At 40.3% G+C, this 15456-nt stretch overlaps 1 protein-coding gene across 4 annotated transcripts in view; it reads right to left on the bottom strand.

Annotated features, from left to right (window-relative positions):
- The window catches only part of LOC110974068 (hepatocyte growth factor receptor-like), a 37802-nt gene that overhangs the window by 7434 nt on the left and 14912 nt on the right, over nucleotides 1-15456 (bottom strand). For all 4 annotated transcript variants that reach the window (XR_015425057.1, XM_022225399.2, XM_087136073.1 and 1 more), the window contains 16 exons: nucleotides 15198-15324; nucleotides 14790-14943; nucleotides 13670-13769; nucleotides 12271-12385; nucleotides 11420-11554; nucleotides 10406-10507; nucleotides 8792-8885; nucleotides 6295-6482; nucleotides 4378-4532; nucleotides 3479-3593; nucleotides 3082-3224; nucleotides 2515-2679; nucleotides 1864-1957; nucleotides 1190-1441; nucleotides 776-952; nucleotides 355-562 (listed from right to left, as the gene is read on the bottom strand). Coding sequence is in view for 3 of the 4 variants with exons in the window: in XM_022225399.2 (XP_022081091.2) it covers nucleotides 355-562; nucleotides 776-952; nucleotides 1190-1441; nucleotides 1864-1957; nucleotides 2515-2679; nucleotides 3082-3224; nucleotides 3479-3593; nucleotides 4378-4532; nucleotides 6295-6482; nucleotides 8792-8885; nucleotides 10406-10507; nucleotides 11420-11554; nucleotides 12271-12385; nucleotides 13670-13769; nucleotides 14790-14943; nucleotides 15198-15324 (2324 nt within the window). In the remaining variant the exon portion in view is untranslated. The remainder of the gene's footprint in view (nucleotides 1-354; nucleotides 563-775; nucleotides 953-1189; nucleotides 1442-1863; nucleotides 1958-2514; nucleotides 2680-3081; nucleotides 3225-3478; nucleotides 3594-4377; nucleotides 4533-6294; nucleotides 6483-8791; nucleotides 8886-10405; nucleotides 10508-11419; nucleotides 11555-12270; nucleotides 12386-13669; nucleotides 13770-14789; nucleotides 14944-15197; nucleotides 15325-15456) is intronic.

The following is a 15456-nucleotide window of genomic DNA, read 5'->3' as shown; positions in this document are numbered from 1 at the left end:
AAGGCAAGAACCGAGGCGAGAGACTTGGAGCCCGTAAAGGACATCTGGCCTGATGGAGTCCAAGTTTCACTGCTTTGGTCACCTACAAATTTTGAACAGGAATTTTGTTTTCAAAACTCCGGTTTGCAGCCACCCAAGGTAACGGGGGAGGACAATCATATAAATGAATGTATACGTATCCTTTCAACACACAAATGGGTGGGGATCAAAACTTAAGTCTTGATATGAAGGTTTGATGTACCGTACTTCAATACGTGACGATCATCAGAACTACCAGTAGGAACAATCTGTCCAAGAACATTTTATGTCAGAATCGCTCTGCACAAAGTTTGACTCAGTGATTCCGTTCTGTACCTTCTTGTAGCTCCCTTATGCGGTTCAGAAGACGATTGTTTAGACTCCGAAGCAGTCGCTTCTGCTTGATGTACCTACGAATCATCACCACTACAAGGATTGTGGCTGCAACCAAAGCTGTCACAAAAACTGCAACTATAATTGGTGTCGAGTAAGCGGGGTACACGACCCTCCCTGGGGTGAATTTTTGATTTCCATACCAGTGAACCTGAAACCGAAAGAAAATTTACTTTAATAGTGACATCAAACTCACTGAAAGAAAGAAAGAGATATCCTCAATACGGTAAGAGGACACGATTTCATAGGTACAAAAAATGCTGCCTACAGGAGGTTTGGAGAAAACCTCTAACTGATTGTAAACCTTTTAGATTTGGACGGATATTATCATCTAGGCTAGCTTACGAGAGAAAATTGAGCTTACAACAGCTGAAGGTATTGCAGTTGGGTCCGGCTGGCCGTTGGCATCCAAGCCATCGGGTTCTTCGTCAGGAAGGTGGCATGTTATTATTGACGACTCCAGTACTTCGATGGGACAAGGTTCACTACCAACTGTAACTGTGATTTCCGACCGATTGATTGCAGATATATCTATATGTCCCTGTGCATTAAATTCAAAATCTAAGTACATCAAATTAATAGTTTATCACACACTGCCATGCACAAACATGGTTTATTTAGACCCATGTCCTCTTTCGTGCAATACAGAAGAAATTTTCACTACCTTCAAAAAGAGCTTTCGGCAGAAAGAAGGTTAAACAGCTGTAACAAGCAAACTAGACATTTCCGCAATGTTGAAATTGGTCAGACTTAATGGCGTTTCATTTTCGATTCCTACCTTGATTGTTAACTGAGAATCGCGAGTGTTACCCTCAACGACAAACTCTTCGCCGGGAAACTTCTCAAAGACTGGATCTGGGCAATACGTGAAGGTATGACCACCCAGCGACGTGGACCATGAAGTAAGCTGAACTCCGTCCAGCAAGAAACCGAGGATGACTTCTGATGTACATGTCGATGCCAGGTGCTCGGTCAGGCCGATAGCGGGCGATACACACATCATGTATTCATCACTCATAATCATGCAGTCCTGCAGTTGTCACAAAGATTGCACTTTGTGTGAGTTATGCTCTGCAAAGGAGGGGCTGCATGTGACAGAAGGGAAGACCTTGGCCCTAGAACTCAAGTAGATAATCCAAAAGCTCTCAAGTCTCAAGAGTCAAAATACCCTATATAGGTGTCTTGAATCTTCACATGTAAAACTGTACTGTATTTTGTGAACTTACCTTTTCTATGCAAATTGTTCGAAATTGTAAAAACGGGACTGAACTGGTATGCTGACGCGCAAACTGACTCGTCAGAGCAGGCAGTAAAACAGACTACCGGTCAATTGAAAGACAAAGAAACCCAAAGATCAAATGGACCACGCAACCTAGACACCACAGCCCAAACTCCAGTTCAAGATCAAGACCAAGGATTAATACCCAAGACAGGCCAATCAAATGAACTTACCTCCTCGTTTGTGAAGTTCTTGCGGCGCACAAGGATCGTTGCCTTACCAACAACACTGAGACCAGTTCCAGTGACGTTTAGTCTCCTTCCTCCCCTTTGAAGGACAAAAAACGCCGAAATCAATCATTTTTACAAAAGCTAACATTTCAAGGAACCAATCACCTGCACCAAAAAGTTAACCCAACAGAGAGTGCAAACACTACTTGACACCGTGCCGAAAGACTGCATTATATTAAGTGCGCAAAATGATTTCATTTATTTTTATTAGGACTGTATATTACTTTTCATATTGAAATCGTTTAAAAAGTTGTACTAAAATTGGATTCACAGTTATCACATCCTGCTGTTAGTAGGCCATATCCAGGTGTTTTAACCAGGTCAGTGTCCCAGCCAGGATACACCTGGGGCAAATTTCATAGGGCTTCTTAAAAGCCAAAGGTTACCAGCTCACTCTATGTGATTGTCATGCTAACCAAAAGACAGGTGAATACCATTCAAAATCACACGGAGTTTTGGCTGGTAACGTAATTTGTCAAGCAAGGTTTTTTCACGCTTAAGCAAAATATTGTGCTTAAGCAGTTCCACGAAATTAACCCCTGATCAGTTGGTTCGTTGATTTGTTGATTTGAATCATTTTGAAATGAAACCTACGATTTGAAGCTCCGTCTGGGATGCACATTCTCCACAGTCGGATTGGCTTTGTACGTGAACATGTCCGCTGAGTTTCTGACAGCACCATCAATGGACAATGAGATTTTGCCTGCAACGCCTACAGAAGAGTTCCCAGTGCGACATTCCACGGATGTCTCGCTGATACTAATGGGCAACAAATTTACAGGTTGGTTACCAACGATTCAACGATTCTACAAAGTACTTTGTTAGAAACTTTGCTTGTAGTTTGCAATTTCCAATGTTCATAAAACTTGAACCAGCTTGAAATCAGTCTTTTGTTACACTTCAATGTTCAGCCTCACTTGCGCATAGAAATCGGCAGATTTTGTTCTGCACGCTAAGCTATGTACATTGCGAAGAATGACTTTTTTAAAAATTTTATGTTTCTATAAATTTCACACTTAGACTATTTCAGGTTTTCGAAATCTTGATGTAAACATGTCAACATAAGATGAAATATGGATTTTTAATTGGTCAGATGGCACTCTCATATGACCGGAGATACCATAAACAAACTATTTTGTGTGATGTCTGGTATTGCCTCACCTCTCAGTGTCGATGTCGCACTTAACACCCCCTACCACTACGGCTATGTCTCTTCCTGTGTTCAGGCTCGTTCCCACGATCCTAACCACTGTGCCACCGGCTGCAGGGCCACGAGTGGGACTGAAGCCGGTGATCGTAGGGTTCTGTGAATAAGGATGAATGATTTGAATGGTATTTATCCAAAGTGCTTGCAAATACAATTAATCCAGAGCCAGATTTTTAAAATTTGCAACGCAGAAGAGAAATATGAAACAGTACACTGTTCAAACTTCTTTTCCTTTACATCACGTGAAACAATTAAACCTAGCGCCATATTTTCAGTGCGGCTTGCAACAAGGACAAACGTTATTTGAAAAATTCAGATAGAAATTCCTCAATTTAAAATGTTCGGACATACCACGTATTTGAAACGCACAGCTCGGGGATTTTCAACTGAAGAATCTACAGCAACTATGTAGACTGTGATAGGCTGAGCATCGCCAAGGTTGCCATCAGGGGTTCTGCATCGGACACTGTTGTAGAAGGACACTGGTTATAATTCGTAAGTGTGTCCTGGATTTACTGAAACGTGTCAGGAACTAGTAACGGCAGGGATTCGATATCAAAGCTGACATTCAGACACCCAACATCGCGTGAGAAGATTGTAGATTGCAAAGCCAACATAATATTCGATATTCAGCGGTTAACCCAATTTAAACATTTAAAAAAGTCAGAGAAACAAAACTGAGTTGTACAGAGATGGGAATAGGCCAAGAACCACATGCAAGGTACCAGACAAGTGTTTTTGTTCGGTCTACTTCAGCTGTGTCACGATGATACTAAGGAAACAGTATCAAATATTACAGTATCTGGGATTTGAAAAAAGAGGGGATGCACGAGCGTCACGAAAGGTGGTGGTAAAAGGGTGCTTCCCCCCCCAAAAAAACCCTGAAAAAAAAGGAGAAAGGGGGAATCGAAAGTAATGAAAACAAGAAGATGACAAGAGATGAATTTCACCAGTTTGCTTTAAACAGAAACTCAAAATGACCCCACTTATCATTTAATTGTTCATCTTTTTTAGCTGATGAATGTTTTGCCACCCTTCCTTCTGTAAATTTTCCTCCTGGAAAAAGGTGGTCTGCCCAAAGTAAAGATCCTGTCGACAACCATGAGTGGATACGGTTATACAGAAAGCAAGCCGCGTTATTGGTCAGCTGGGAATGTCCTGAAATGACCAATTGGTGATGCTTGTTTCGGAAATGACAAAGCCTGACTGACACGATTAGCCTACTTAAAACCTTTCGGTGATCATCATACCTTTGTCCAACGACATAATGGTCCTCTAAACCAGTCAGATCACACGGCTTCTGACCGATTATCACGCTGTGGATTTCTTGAAAGTGTCGTCCGATGTTGGTTCCCGTTATTTCGATGACAGTATTGCCTTCCAACGGTCCGCTCTCTGGATACACCTGCGAAATATCCAGTGGTGACGATTAAACCGAACTCCAGGTTATTTTGGCCTAAATTATATATCCACGCAGAGACGATGACAGCATCGCCGACCATTTTCCGGCAATACGCAAATGTGCGGAAACGCCTTGTTACGGCGCCTGTCCATATGCACTTTTTTGGTGCGTTTGGTACACGATGCGTTCATGTGTTTGACTTTCAGGGACACAAAACTCGACTCCATTATCATAACAGACGAATGATTATTTTCAAGATGCATTTTTGCGTTGGGGAGATAATAATTTATATCACGGGTTTTGCCCCAACCCAACGTATATATTAATAAACACTGTATGCTCAGTGCCTGTCCGAGAATTTGCGGAAAAGGTCACAAGCCTACTTGGGTGGGACTCGAACCCACGACCTCCTGCTTACTAGTGCAGATGTCTTAACCACTCGACCACCGAGCTTGCCGGGGTCGGCTAGCCGGTCCGAGTCAGGTGAAGCAGTGGGTACCGCGAACCATTTTCAAGATGTATTTTCGGACAAGCACTGAGCATACGGTGTTTATTGATATATACGTTGGGCTAGGGCAAAACCCGTTATATAAATTGGATAATGTTCAACCATAGAGACAGGATTCTCTGTGGTTCAACCTTACCGACTGCCAGCGTCAAGTTGTCAAACATGCTTTTGCCTTAATGTTACCAGCGCAAAATGATGGCCCTTTCGGTCAAATGCAAGGAATTTCCAAGTATTACTTTCTCAAGGATAATTGTTTTGATAACTTTCTTGAAGGTAAGGTAACGTAAATAGGGTATTGAAACTGTATTCACAACTACCCTGGACAGCTTTTCTGATCCTATAATTGAAATGCGTCATGTGACTGTGTATTAACATGGGCTAATGCCCACCGGGAATCGATAATGCCCGCTAAGTGCCTGCTGAGCAAATCACACCCGGGCACGTGGATATGAGACAGTGGTTAATCGAGTCTGATTGGTCAAGAATCTAATCGTTGGAAATCCATCACAAGTTGACTTTTTTGACTCTATGAATAAAATAGTATTTAGGAATGGGAATAAATATGTGCTTGGCCGGTCTATAACGCACGTTTAAGACGCCGCCACATATGTTTCACTCCAATTCGACGTGTGGAAATTAACGACCTAGACATTGGGCAGCGGTATACTTAACCAAACCCTCGTGTACCATACGGAATTGTCTTTTGCAACTTGCCAATCCTCTGTTGAGCCTTCTCATTTTGAAGACTTCTTTGGCACAAAATTAACAAAAGATTACATTGAAACTCTTGTATGTGCTTCAGGAGGCTTAAACCGAATAAAACCCCTCAGAATCGTAAAAAATCACATCAAAACGTAAACAACTATCGCTTACAAAAAGAGTTTTTACAAAGATACTAGCTTTGACCAGTCTGGTACCATTTCTCAATTTTATTTTCACAAAGCACGCTAGGAAAAGGACTTATCTTACCCTGAAAATATTTTGGGCAGGTATTTTTATTTTTTAGAAAATGACAAGACGTATATTCATAAAATGAAGCAGCTGCTTGCCCGACACGAATTCTCATGGTCCTCAGTCATTACTTTTGCAAATTACCCTTAAAATGGGACATGCGAAGTTAATAATTTCCCATAGTACAATGTAGTACACACGTACAGTACAAGTGGGATTCAGTCTGTCGCCGATGGCCACGCCCCCAGCAACATTGCACACAATTTCACAATACTCCTTTTCACCCCCATCGATCTATAATCTTACACTCAAAAGTTCCGGAGGAGGGCAAGGGTCTGTGGAGTCCAGTGCTACGCCCATGGCCGTGCAGATATCTTCTTGTTCATGAGCGCATTGATCGCCGCACCAACGGCACTCCAGCTCCGGTCTCGCCGTTTCGTTCGACAGACAGCGACTGCAATCTGGCCGATCCACTGCACAGTTGTATAGTGTAACTTTGCAAAAGGAAAAAAAAACGTTGTTTTCATTTACTGACAAATGTGGATTACAGAAACTAGGCTCAAACCAAAGATGGAGGCATCGCATACAGCATGGACATTTATATGGTTTTCCTACGTGTGGCCTCTGAATTTAACCTTAGGCTGGGAGGATGTGTCCGGTTCATAAGAGTTCAATTCTCTTTCTCCGAAAAGCAGTTCTAAACGCAACATTGACAGGTATCATTTTAAGTCAAATCTGTAGGGTAACAGTCAAGGGAAATGGTAAACACGAGCTTACAGACTTCTCACAGTTTGAGTATTTTGCCCTGGGTTTTTGTATAATACCCTGAAGTAAAAACAGCTATCCTGACACAAATATACAGCAATTATAGACAACATACAGCAATTATACAGAAATATACAGAAATTGTAGACAACATACCGGAGGAATCGAATGTCTCATCCGACAATTTGCATCGGCACATCATTGCAAATCTGCCATTTTCTCCAAGACCATAAAAGCTAGAGATATTCCAACCATTATATTCTAAATCCCATTTATCAAGCTTTCAAACGTAGTCAACGTACATAATTTGAGGGATTTCTTAATTCTCCATCAATAACCTATATCATCAATACATATCCGACACAAAATAACAGTATGTCGAAGAGGATCTAAACTGTTTTCACGAATGGGCAGTTGAAAATCACCTGAAATTTAGCCTCACCAAAGTGTGTGTCTTAAGAAGAACTCTAATTATCAAGATCTTTGGTGGTGAGCCGTTATGGGTTATCTCTCATTTCATATCGGTTTGTTATTTCTCCATCATTTGGTCTCATATAGACAGCTAACCAATAAATCGAAGTGTCCATCCGACAAGCACACATACCACAATTTGTACACAACGAGTTGCTTTATTTTATGACGTACCCCATCTATTCAGCTTTACACCAAGTATAATTTGTAGGAATTTGTAATTTCTCTTTAAATCAATCATCAAAATACCTACAGCTAACCGAGGAATCGCAGTCCACCTCAGAAAGGCATAGGCTGCATACGGCAATTTATACAATGAAGAAACACCACCAAAACATCGTTACATATCCGACGTTTTCTCTAAAACAGCGGAAGATGAAGACATTTTGGTTATTCCATCTTGTGGCCCAGCTATGCAGCTTTCAAATCATGCCAAATTTCTCGGGATTTGTCATTTCTTTATGAATTTATAATCAGATATAGACGCCTACTATCGAAGTGCCCATCTCACAATGATACATACTGCAATTTCTGCACAACGAATAAACACCACCAAACCGTTGCTGCATATCCTACGTTTTTCTAATACCACGGAAATTGGAAATATCCGTTAGGCCTATTTGATGTTGTTGTGAGACTTTTCAACTTTCGACCAAGGTATCATTTGTAGGGATGTGCCATTTCTAATGGTTTTCTTATCAGATATAGACACCAAACCAATTAATCGAAGTGAACTTCTGACAACATATAAATACTGCAATTTCTCCACAACGAAGAAACACTACCCCATATCCGACGTTTTTTCCACAAATATGGAAGTTGGAGATACATGTATTTCCCTTATTTCATTCTGTTATTCTACTTTCGAACAATTTATAATTGATCTGGATTCCTATTTCTCTATGGATTTATTGTCAGATATACACACCTAACCCAGGAATCGAAGTGCCCTTCTGAAACCACACATACGGCAATTTGTACACAGCAATGAAACACTGTAATCGTGACATATTACAAATGCTCTCCACATCAAGCAAGCTGGAGACTCCTGGCTATTTTTAGGATGTACTTCATCTTTTCAGCTATCGGACTGCAATATAGGAACAATAGCATTGACAACAACATTTGCAATAATGCCTTATTTACGAGGATTTGATGGTTTACCGTCAATATATTGTCAATTATAGACAACAAACCAAGAAATCGGAGTGCTCGTCTGACAAATATACGTGCGTCGGTACATATCTACGCTGGACATAAAGTCTAATATAGACAACAGCAGGTGTTGATTTGGAGAGATTTGTTAATGTAAGCTTCCTCGTTCAGTTGGAAAAGAGCGTCAGCAAATTTAGCTTTGGAAATCATTCATTTAAACACGACGTCCATGCTCTGAGAAGTTTATGCACCAGCCTCTAATGGTAAATAATGTAAATACATTCATACACGATCGTCAAATCAATTATTGGAAAGGTTCGGGAATTAAAGATACATTTACAAAACGCATGATTTTAAAGCTGCTGTTTTTAGTCAGAATATGATATCTGCAACTGAGAGGAATACATTTCACCTGTAAATCCCGCACTGTCCTCCAACTGTCTGTCTCCATTCCAAGAAACAGTCAACCGCACAGTTAATTCCTGCGTGTCACCTGAATACAAGTACTTCAAAAATAAAAAGAGACAACCAGAAGTATGACCGAACTGTATTAATGAGAAACCTTTCCAAAATAGAAAATATCTCAACTTGTGAATTCTGCAAAAATTTCCCCATTTAGGAATTTAATACAAGATTCTACGACCAAATTAATTCACAACGAGTTGTTCCATCGTCGGGAAGAGTTTCCATTCGAATCTACATTCTTGTGAGCAAAATGCAAAACAACGTGAAGCAAAGTGACAGAGGAAAGCATTAAAACCTGTTTTAAACAATAGTGAAAGAGTCAAAATCGAGAAAATCATTATGCTCAGACAAACAAGACAAACAAGTGTACAGGAAGGCACCATAACCCAAAGACAAAGCTATCGTACGTCAGAGAGCAATTTCGACACAATGGAATACAGGATAAAGAGTCAGGGCTTAGGATAAAAATGGATACAGATACACAGTGTTCAATGGGGGCTACCAGTATGGGAAATGCACGTTATAAACAGTTAAAATTGTCAATGATTTTCGGACAACTGAAGGCGTTGTTGCTGTGATGTCATTCGAGGGAGGCACTGTTCAATGTTGCAACCCAAACTTGAGCATTGGAAACCGTTCCCGAGGATCATTTGATTCATATGATGTTCTTAAATGAAAAGGAATAACCATAAGGGGAAGTCAAAAAGTAAAATTAATAGAAGTTGAGGTTTTCTCCCTGTAATGACATCAAAGTTTTGCTTATGCATGATGGAACTTTGCTTCAGCATACAAACCTTAAAGGCACCGAAATACCTTTTCAATAGGAGAAATATGAAAAAGGGTGAATCGAAACATGACAGTGCATTTTCAACGGTTGTGATCATAACAGGTTGCAACAAAATTGCGTAAAGGATTATTCAGCAAGCATGATTAGAAGCCACTACACAGGTGGCACCACGCTTGTGGACAGTTGGTGCGCACGCGTTACGTGGATTGACCAATAGGATGTTGGCACTTGCCAAAAGCACGCGCGCGACAGCACTAGTGCCACCGCAACTCTTGGTGGCGCACTATTGTGAAACGGCCGTATTAGTCTAAAGTAAGTAATACTCGTGTCAGACAGACGTTCTAGAGTCACGCCGAAGAAAATTAAAAGCAAATTTAGAATTAATTACGGCAAAATTCTGACGTCTGAAAAAAAAACAGGAGCGACCAGGCTTGCTAGCAGGCAAAAGATTGGCACTTGAAGGTACTCGGAACGACACCAGAGCGACTTGGTTTCAGACGTTGCTCCTTTCATGGGCTGAACCCGACTCAAACACATGTATTACGTTCGTCAGCCTGAAACCCAAAATAAATTGCGTCGATAGGAGACGCTCTTAATTCTATTTGGTTCGGCGCGACCATGGAACGCCTGTCTGAAACGGGTGTTAGATAAACGGTAGATATCACGCAATCCAAAGCAAATTTTGCAGTAATAAATGGCACCTACAAACATACAGAAAACCTTTAGAAAGCACTCCAAAGTAAAATTATGCCTTGGTCTCTACAGACATAATACCTCTTTTGCATTGCATTGAATGACGTCATTCTGCAAGAGGGTTCCAATGGTTGCCTGCTTGACGCCTTCTACAGTCAAATCGCACTGGTAAGTTACGTTCATCTAGGTGGAAAGTCAATTGAATTTTGTTTAGATTTCAAACAAAAATCATTTGTTTCTCGCGCACTGCAACATTTCAGGCTTTTCAGTTTAGCAGTAGATGATGTTTTGAAGATTTTGCCCACAATGACAGTTTGTGGGACGAAATCAGGCAATCCCTGTACTGTTAACTTCAGCAAGAGCAAGTAAGGCTTTTACTTTAATTAGTATTGTGTCTGATGCTGTTTGTCCCTCATGGCACAAGTTGACGTTCTTGTAACTGGTAAGTACTTTGGTAAACGCTTTGGTTGATTGTTTTATCTCGCGATTATCGAATACGACATACTTTTAGTGCAATGACAATACGCTGAGAGACTTCAAATTCAGGAAATCAGAAACTGGTTTTCTGTTTGAAAATGACAATCAGGAGACTCAAGATACTGATCATCTGATACTGCAGAAACTGGGAAAAGGATTTTGAAACAGTTTATTGAAACTGAAAGGTAGTTTCTGAATTTCCACATAATGATTGATTAAGTTGTATGCCAGTTTAGATAGATAATTCGGTGTCAGATTTTGGGGACAGCAATGTTTTCTATGTGGGTGTTTACTTATATCATGGAAATCAATCAGTGAGAAGATCTCATTCGCGAGCTGCATTTTGGTTTCACAATTTTCACAGATACAACTGCAGTTGTGAAGTGGGCAAACCATGTGCAAGGGCCTGTATTTTTCAGAAAAAGCATGGAGCATTTGAAGTCTTGCATAAATAACAATTATGCAAATCTTTCAATAATGCTGTTTCCCTCTTTTACTCCGTACAGCGAAATGTCTTGTCGTAAAATCAGGATGAAATTTTAAATCAATCGAACAAAATATTTGTATTATTTCCTTTCCAAATAAATTCCTCTATAAACGAAAATTGACGAGACTGACCTGTGGAGAGTCCGGGAGGTTGAAGGCGGGGACAGATATGTCGCTGGGAACCCCCACGGGGATGAGCACTTCCTCAGTCTGAGGTCGCAACTGTGGACAAAATCCTGGTCCTCGCACTGACGAGGCGCCTGGGTTCTGTGTGAATTCATTGAAAAAGCCTTTACATTGTACTGCTTTTATGCAACAAATGTTACCCAGCTGTGGGAAGTTAAGCATAGCTGTATAGATGGATTTCACATTAGCGCCGTCTGCGCATATCCGCAACGAAACCGAGGCTCTCTGTGTTGATTCCACACAGTACATGCAGTATCCACTTCGTAAGTGTGGTGCCACTTCAGTTTAAACCACGCCCACTGCACAAGATACACAACCATCGCAGGTACGTTAGTTCGCGGTAAATTGCCATTATTTTTTCTTTTGATTTCACGTGTCGAGTCATCTTGAAAGACTCTTCCACAAAAAATTGCAGCCTGAAAAGTCTGAATTTAACATACCTTTATGTATTTTGCGTCTTGATTCCTTGCTTTCAATCGTCTGATCGAATTATGAATTGAAGCTGACACATACAGCCTCGATTTCAGACGCGGAAGTGCGCAGATCGACGCTAAAAGCGTTGTATTGGGATCCCTCTATTAACAAACGGGGCTGTTCTAACTAGTATCCCCGCTGCTCACTCAAAAAACTCAACCTAATAATCGAAACCCAAATTTTTCAACGTCATTGTAAAAAATATTACTTTTAAAATGATGTTATGAATGAAGTGGCTCAAAACTCAGGATCACGAACACCTACTGCAATCAGTAAGCAAAACAATGAATTTTTTCCTGTACTTGAAATGAGATTAAATTTACACTGTTTCCAGCGACAATGATGTCTTCCTGCGTACATTCAGTGCTCTGGTGTGTGCACCTGTTGCTGTAAACACACCAATCACAAGACCAATTGCTGCTGACGCACGAGCTACACCTGCAGAGCAACGACATATTTTAAGAGGTCAAGCCATATGAGAATATTTAACTGCTATGGACAGTTACACCATTTCATCTCAAATACCAGCGACTGTTAAGCCCTGTTGCCTTAAAGCCCAGTTGTGCCATAAAGTATTCCAAAAGCGAAGTATATTTTTTGAAGTCCGTTTAGATTTCTCCAATGTCGTTTCTACGAGATACCAGTATATTTTTCCAAAGTTTGTTTGTTTAAGACATAATTCTCTAGTTCTTTTTTATCAGATCTATACCTAAAGACATTTTTTATATTTTTAAGAATTAATCATCTTTACGAGATATATTTTCAACGTCGCTTTTACGTTTTTTTGCCAAAGTTCGTTCGTTTGCGACATATTTTCCTAATGAGAAGTGTATACTTAAGAACATTGTATTTTTGGAAAAAAACATTACACAAAAATCTTGTCAGCTCTGTTTTATTTGATGTAGAATAATACTTGAAAATAAAAATACCTCTTCACTATTAACAGCGTTAAATGATTTGTTTCCAGAGATATAAACGTTTCCAAAACTAGATCTCATGAGATTGAACGTACTGGAGAATATAAACGAACTAAATAATAATAAATCTCGTGAAAACGTAGTTGACAAATATTCTCATTTTTGTGAAGAGTATTTATATGAAATATTCTTCACAGAAACAAATTTCCAAAAATATACTAAACACCGGCAGTGGAACGATGTTCGAAGTTGGAGGGCCAGTTGTTAGACCATCAGGCATCAGCCATTTACATGCCGATCCATTAAGCCCCACCCCGTCATAGGACATTTTAAAAGGGGGGACCAGCCCCCCCCCCTCGAAAAAGTGGGGGAAGCCACTGGCCTCCCTGCCCCTCCCCCGCTTCCGCCACCAGTGACTTCATAAAAACGGATTTTGGAAATATGTACCGGTACTTTACTTTTGGAATGTACTTGTTGGCGCTACGAGGCTTCCGTATGCGACTACTTTTCACGATAAATCTAAGTAGTTTCAGCTGACAAGTTTTGTTCTTGGTAGCGTGCATCTTGTCAAAAGAGGTTTTGAAATAATCTAAATTTATGAGAGTTGATATAGGCCTATTCCCAAATCTGGTTTTAATAGCAAAATCAATTTTTGCTAAGTATTCAGTACAGTAAACCGGAGGTTTAGGATTAAAGCGAAGTGTAGGATGATCAGAATAATGCCCTCTCAATCAACAGGAACTGCTTCACATGAGAGAGATCCATTTTAAATTATTGGTTACTGCTGAACAGGTATGAAACCTACAAATCAAATCGTGAGCAACTGTAGAAGCTGAAATTTGCACTGAGAAAGTTTACGCCAGATTCGGAGGCAAAGAGGCTCAGTGTCATGGTCACATGGCTTTCTGTAAAAAGAAGAAACAATTAGGAACTAAATTAGGCAAGATTTCAACCTTGTTTTTCTTTTTTCTTCTTCTCTTTATTCATTCTACTGATATTATCAGCATTTTAGTAGGCCTAAACTCAGAGGGATGCAGTTTCGTTTTGACCAATAGCATTGTGAAAATAATGGAGGGGCGATTTTTGACATCTGTATGAAAATGTTCATCAGCGTTCACGAAGGTGACAGCCTGCAACGCAGAGTAGTTGGACAAAGTGAATTTCCATATGAAACATTCAAACCACTGAATTATTCAGCCGATTTGGTGTTGAATGTATGTAATACATGTGTACGTGTATTCGGTTGTGCTCATTTTGCTCAGTGTTGCTTGCCTTATTCTTTTCAATGATCTTTCGGAGATTCACCTTCTTAGATTCAACATGACTGTTAATTGTTCAAACTGTAAGCTTGCATGTACCAAGTGTGACAAAAACTTTGGGCGAATATAGAACCTACGAAGGCAAGCTGAGAAGATATATATGCTGAAAAGGAATCTATAATGAAGTTGACAGTTTTGTCGCTGTTTTTGTCAATGTATCATTCCACAGTTTAGTCGGCCATTTATTTGAGTGTGGATATCAATATCCAAAAATAGTAAAGGTTACACTGGGTTGCAGTAACGCACTGCTTCATTCGAGTTGTATAACGTCATAGGTAAGAAATACCCATACACAGTAATGGTTAAAATGTACCACCAGTTATTACCCTAACCAATTCTACAATCACTTCATTGGTACAAAACGTCCAACTGAGCCGAAAATGTCGTGCCCAATCTACTCCATATTCGTCGTAATTCTCTGTTTATTTATGTGACCTTTAGTATTTCTTTATGAAAGGTCAAAGTGTGCCAGAAAGACCCCCTACACTACTTTTGATACTTGGCTTTTCGACTTGACAACACACCAAACAGACCCTGCTCACGCTTCCTCGCACACGTTGGAACAAATGACCATTAACCCAATCTTGTAAACTTGTTTTAACTAACCTTTGGGCGGAATTGGCGGTATGGCACTATTTTCCGGAGTCATACACTTTATAACGTGGTCCACTGTTTCTCCACCCACGGGAAGGTCGTTGAACTTGCAAATATAAGACTCGCCGGACACCAGTTCGGGAAGTTGGTCCACCGTCACTACAATCTGCAAATCGGTTAGTATATTGCCGATTAAGTTTACTTATACACTCCTACTTTGTAGATTCCATACTCAACTACGCTCCAGCAAGTGACAACAAAGGTAAAACAATACTGTTTCTTTTATGAGCAAAGCCTTCTAGATTTTGGACAACTTGACCGAATTGTTAAGATACAGATATGCTAGTTAAAAGCAGACTTGCTTTGATTCACCTGTTGCATGTAATATATTACAGGTTCCTTTAGTAAGAGGTAGCTCACCATTTGTGGGGGACTTGTTATAGGTAGGTTATCAGGCACAACACTGATACCAACGCACTGTACAGCATTGTAAGGTAGCCAACGATATTCACCTTGAGCCATCACACAGTCACTGCGCTTCGTACACCTGTAAAGGTAAAAGGGAAACATTCCAACAAAGTCTCCTGAAACCATTTGGTAAACTTTCTGATACGAAGATGCGTGGCATGCGATGTAAACTTACTGTGGCCAACGTATATGTTCAAGTATATTACTGTGA

Source organism: Acanthaster planci, linkage group LG04 (genome assembly GCF_054643075.1).
Source record: "Acanthaster planci isolate LZ-2023a linkage group LG04, COTS_SCS, whole genome shotgun sequence".
Classification (NCBI taxonomy): Eukaryota; Metazoa; Echinodermata; class Asteroidea; order Valvatida; family Acanthasteridae; genus Acanthaster; species Acanthaster planci.
This window is presented reverse-complemented; position numbering and strand designations above follow the sequence as displayed.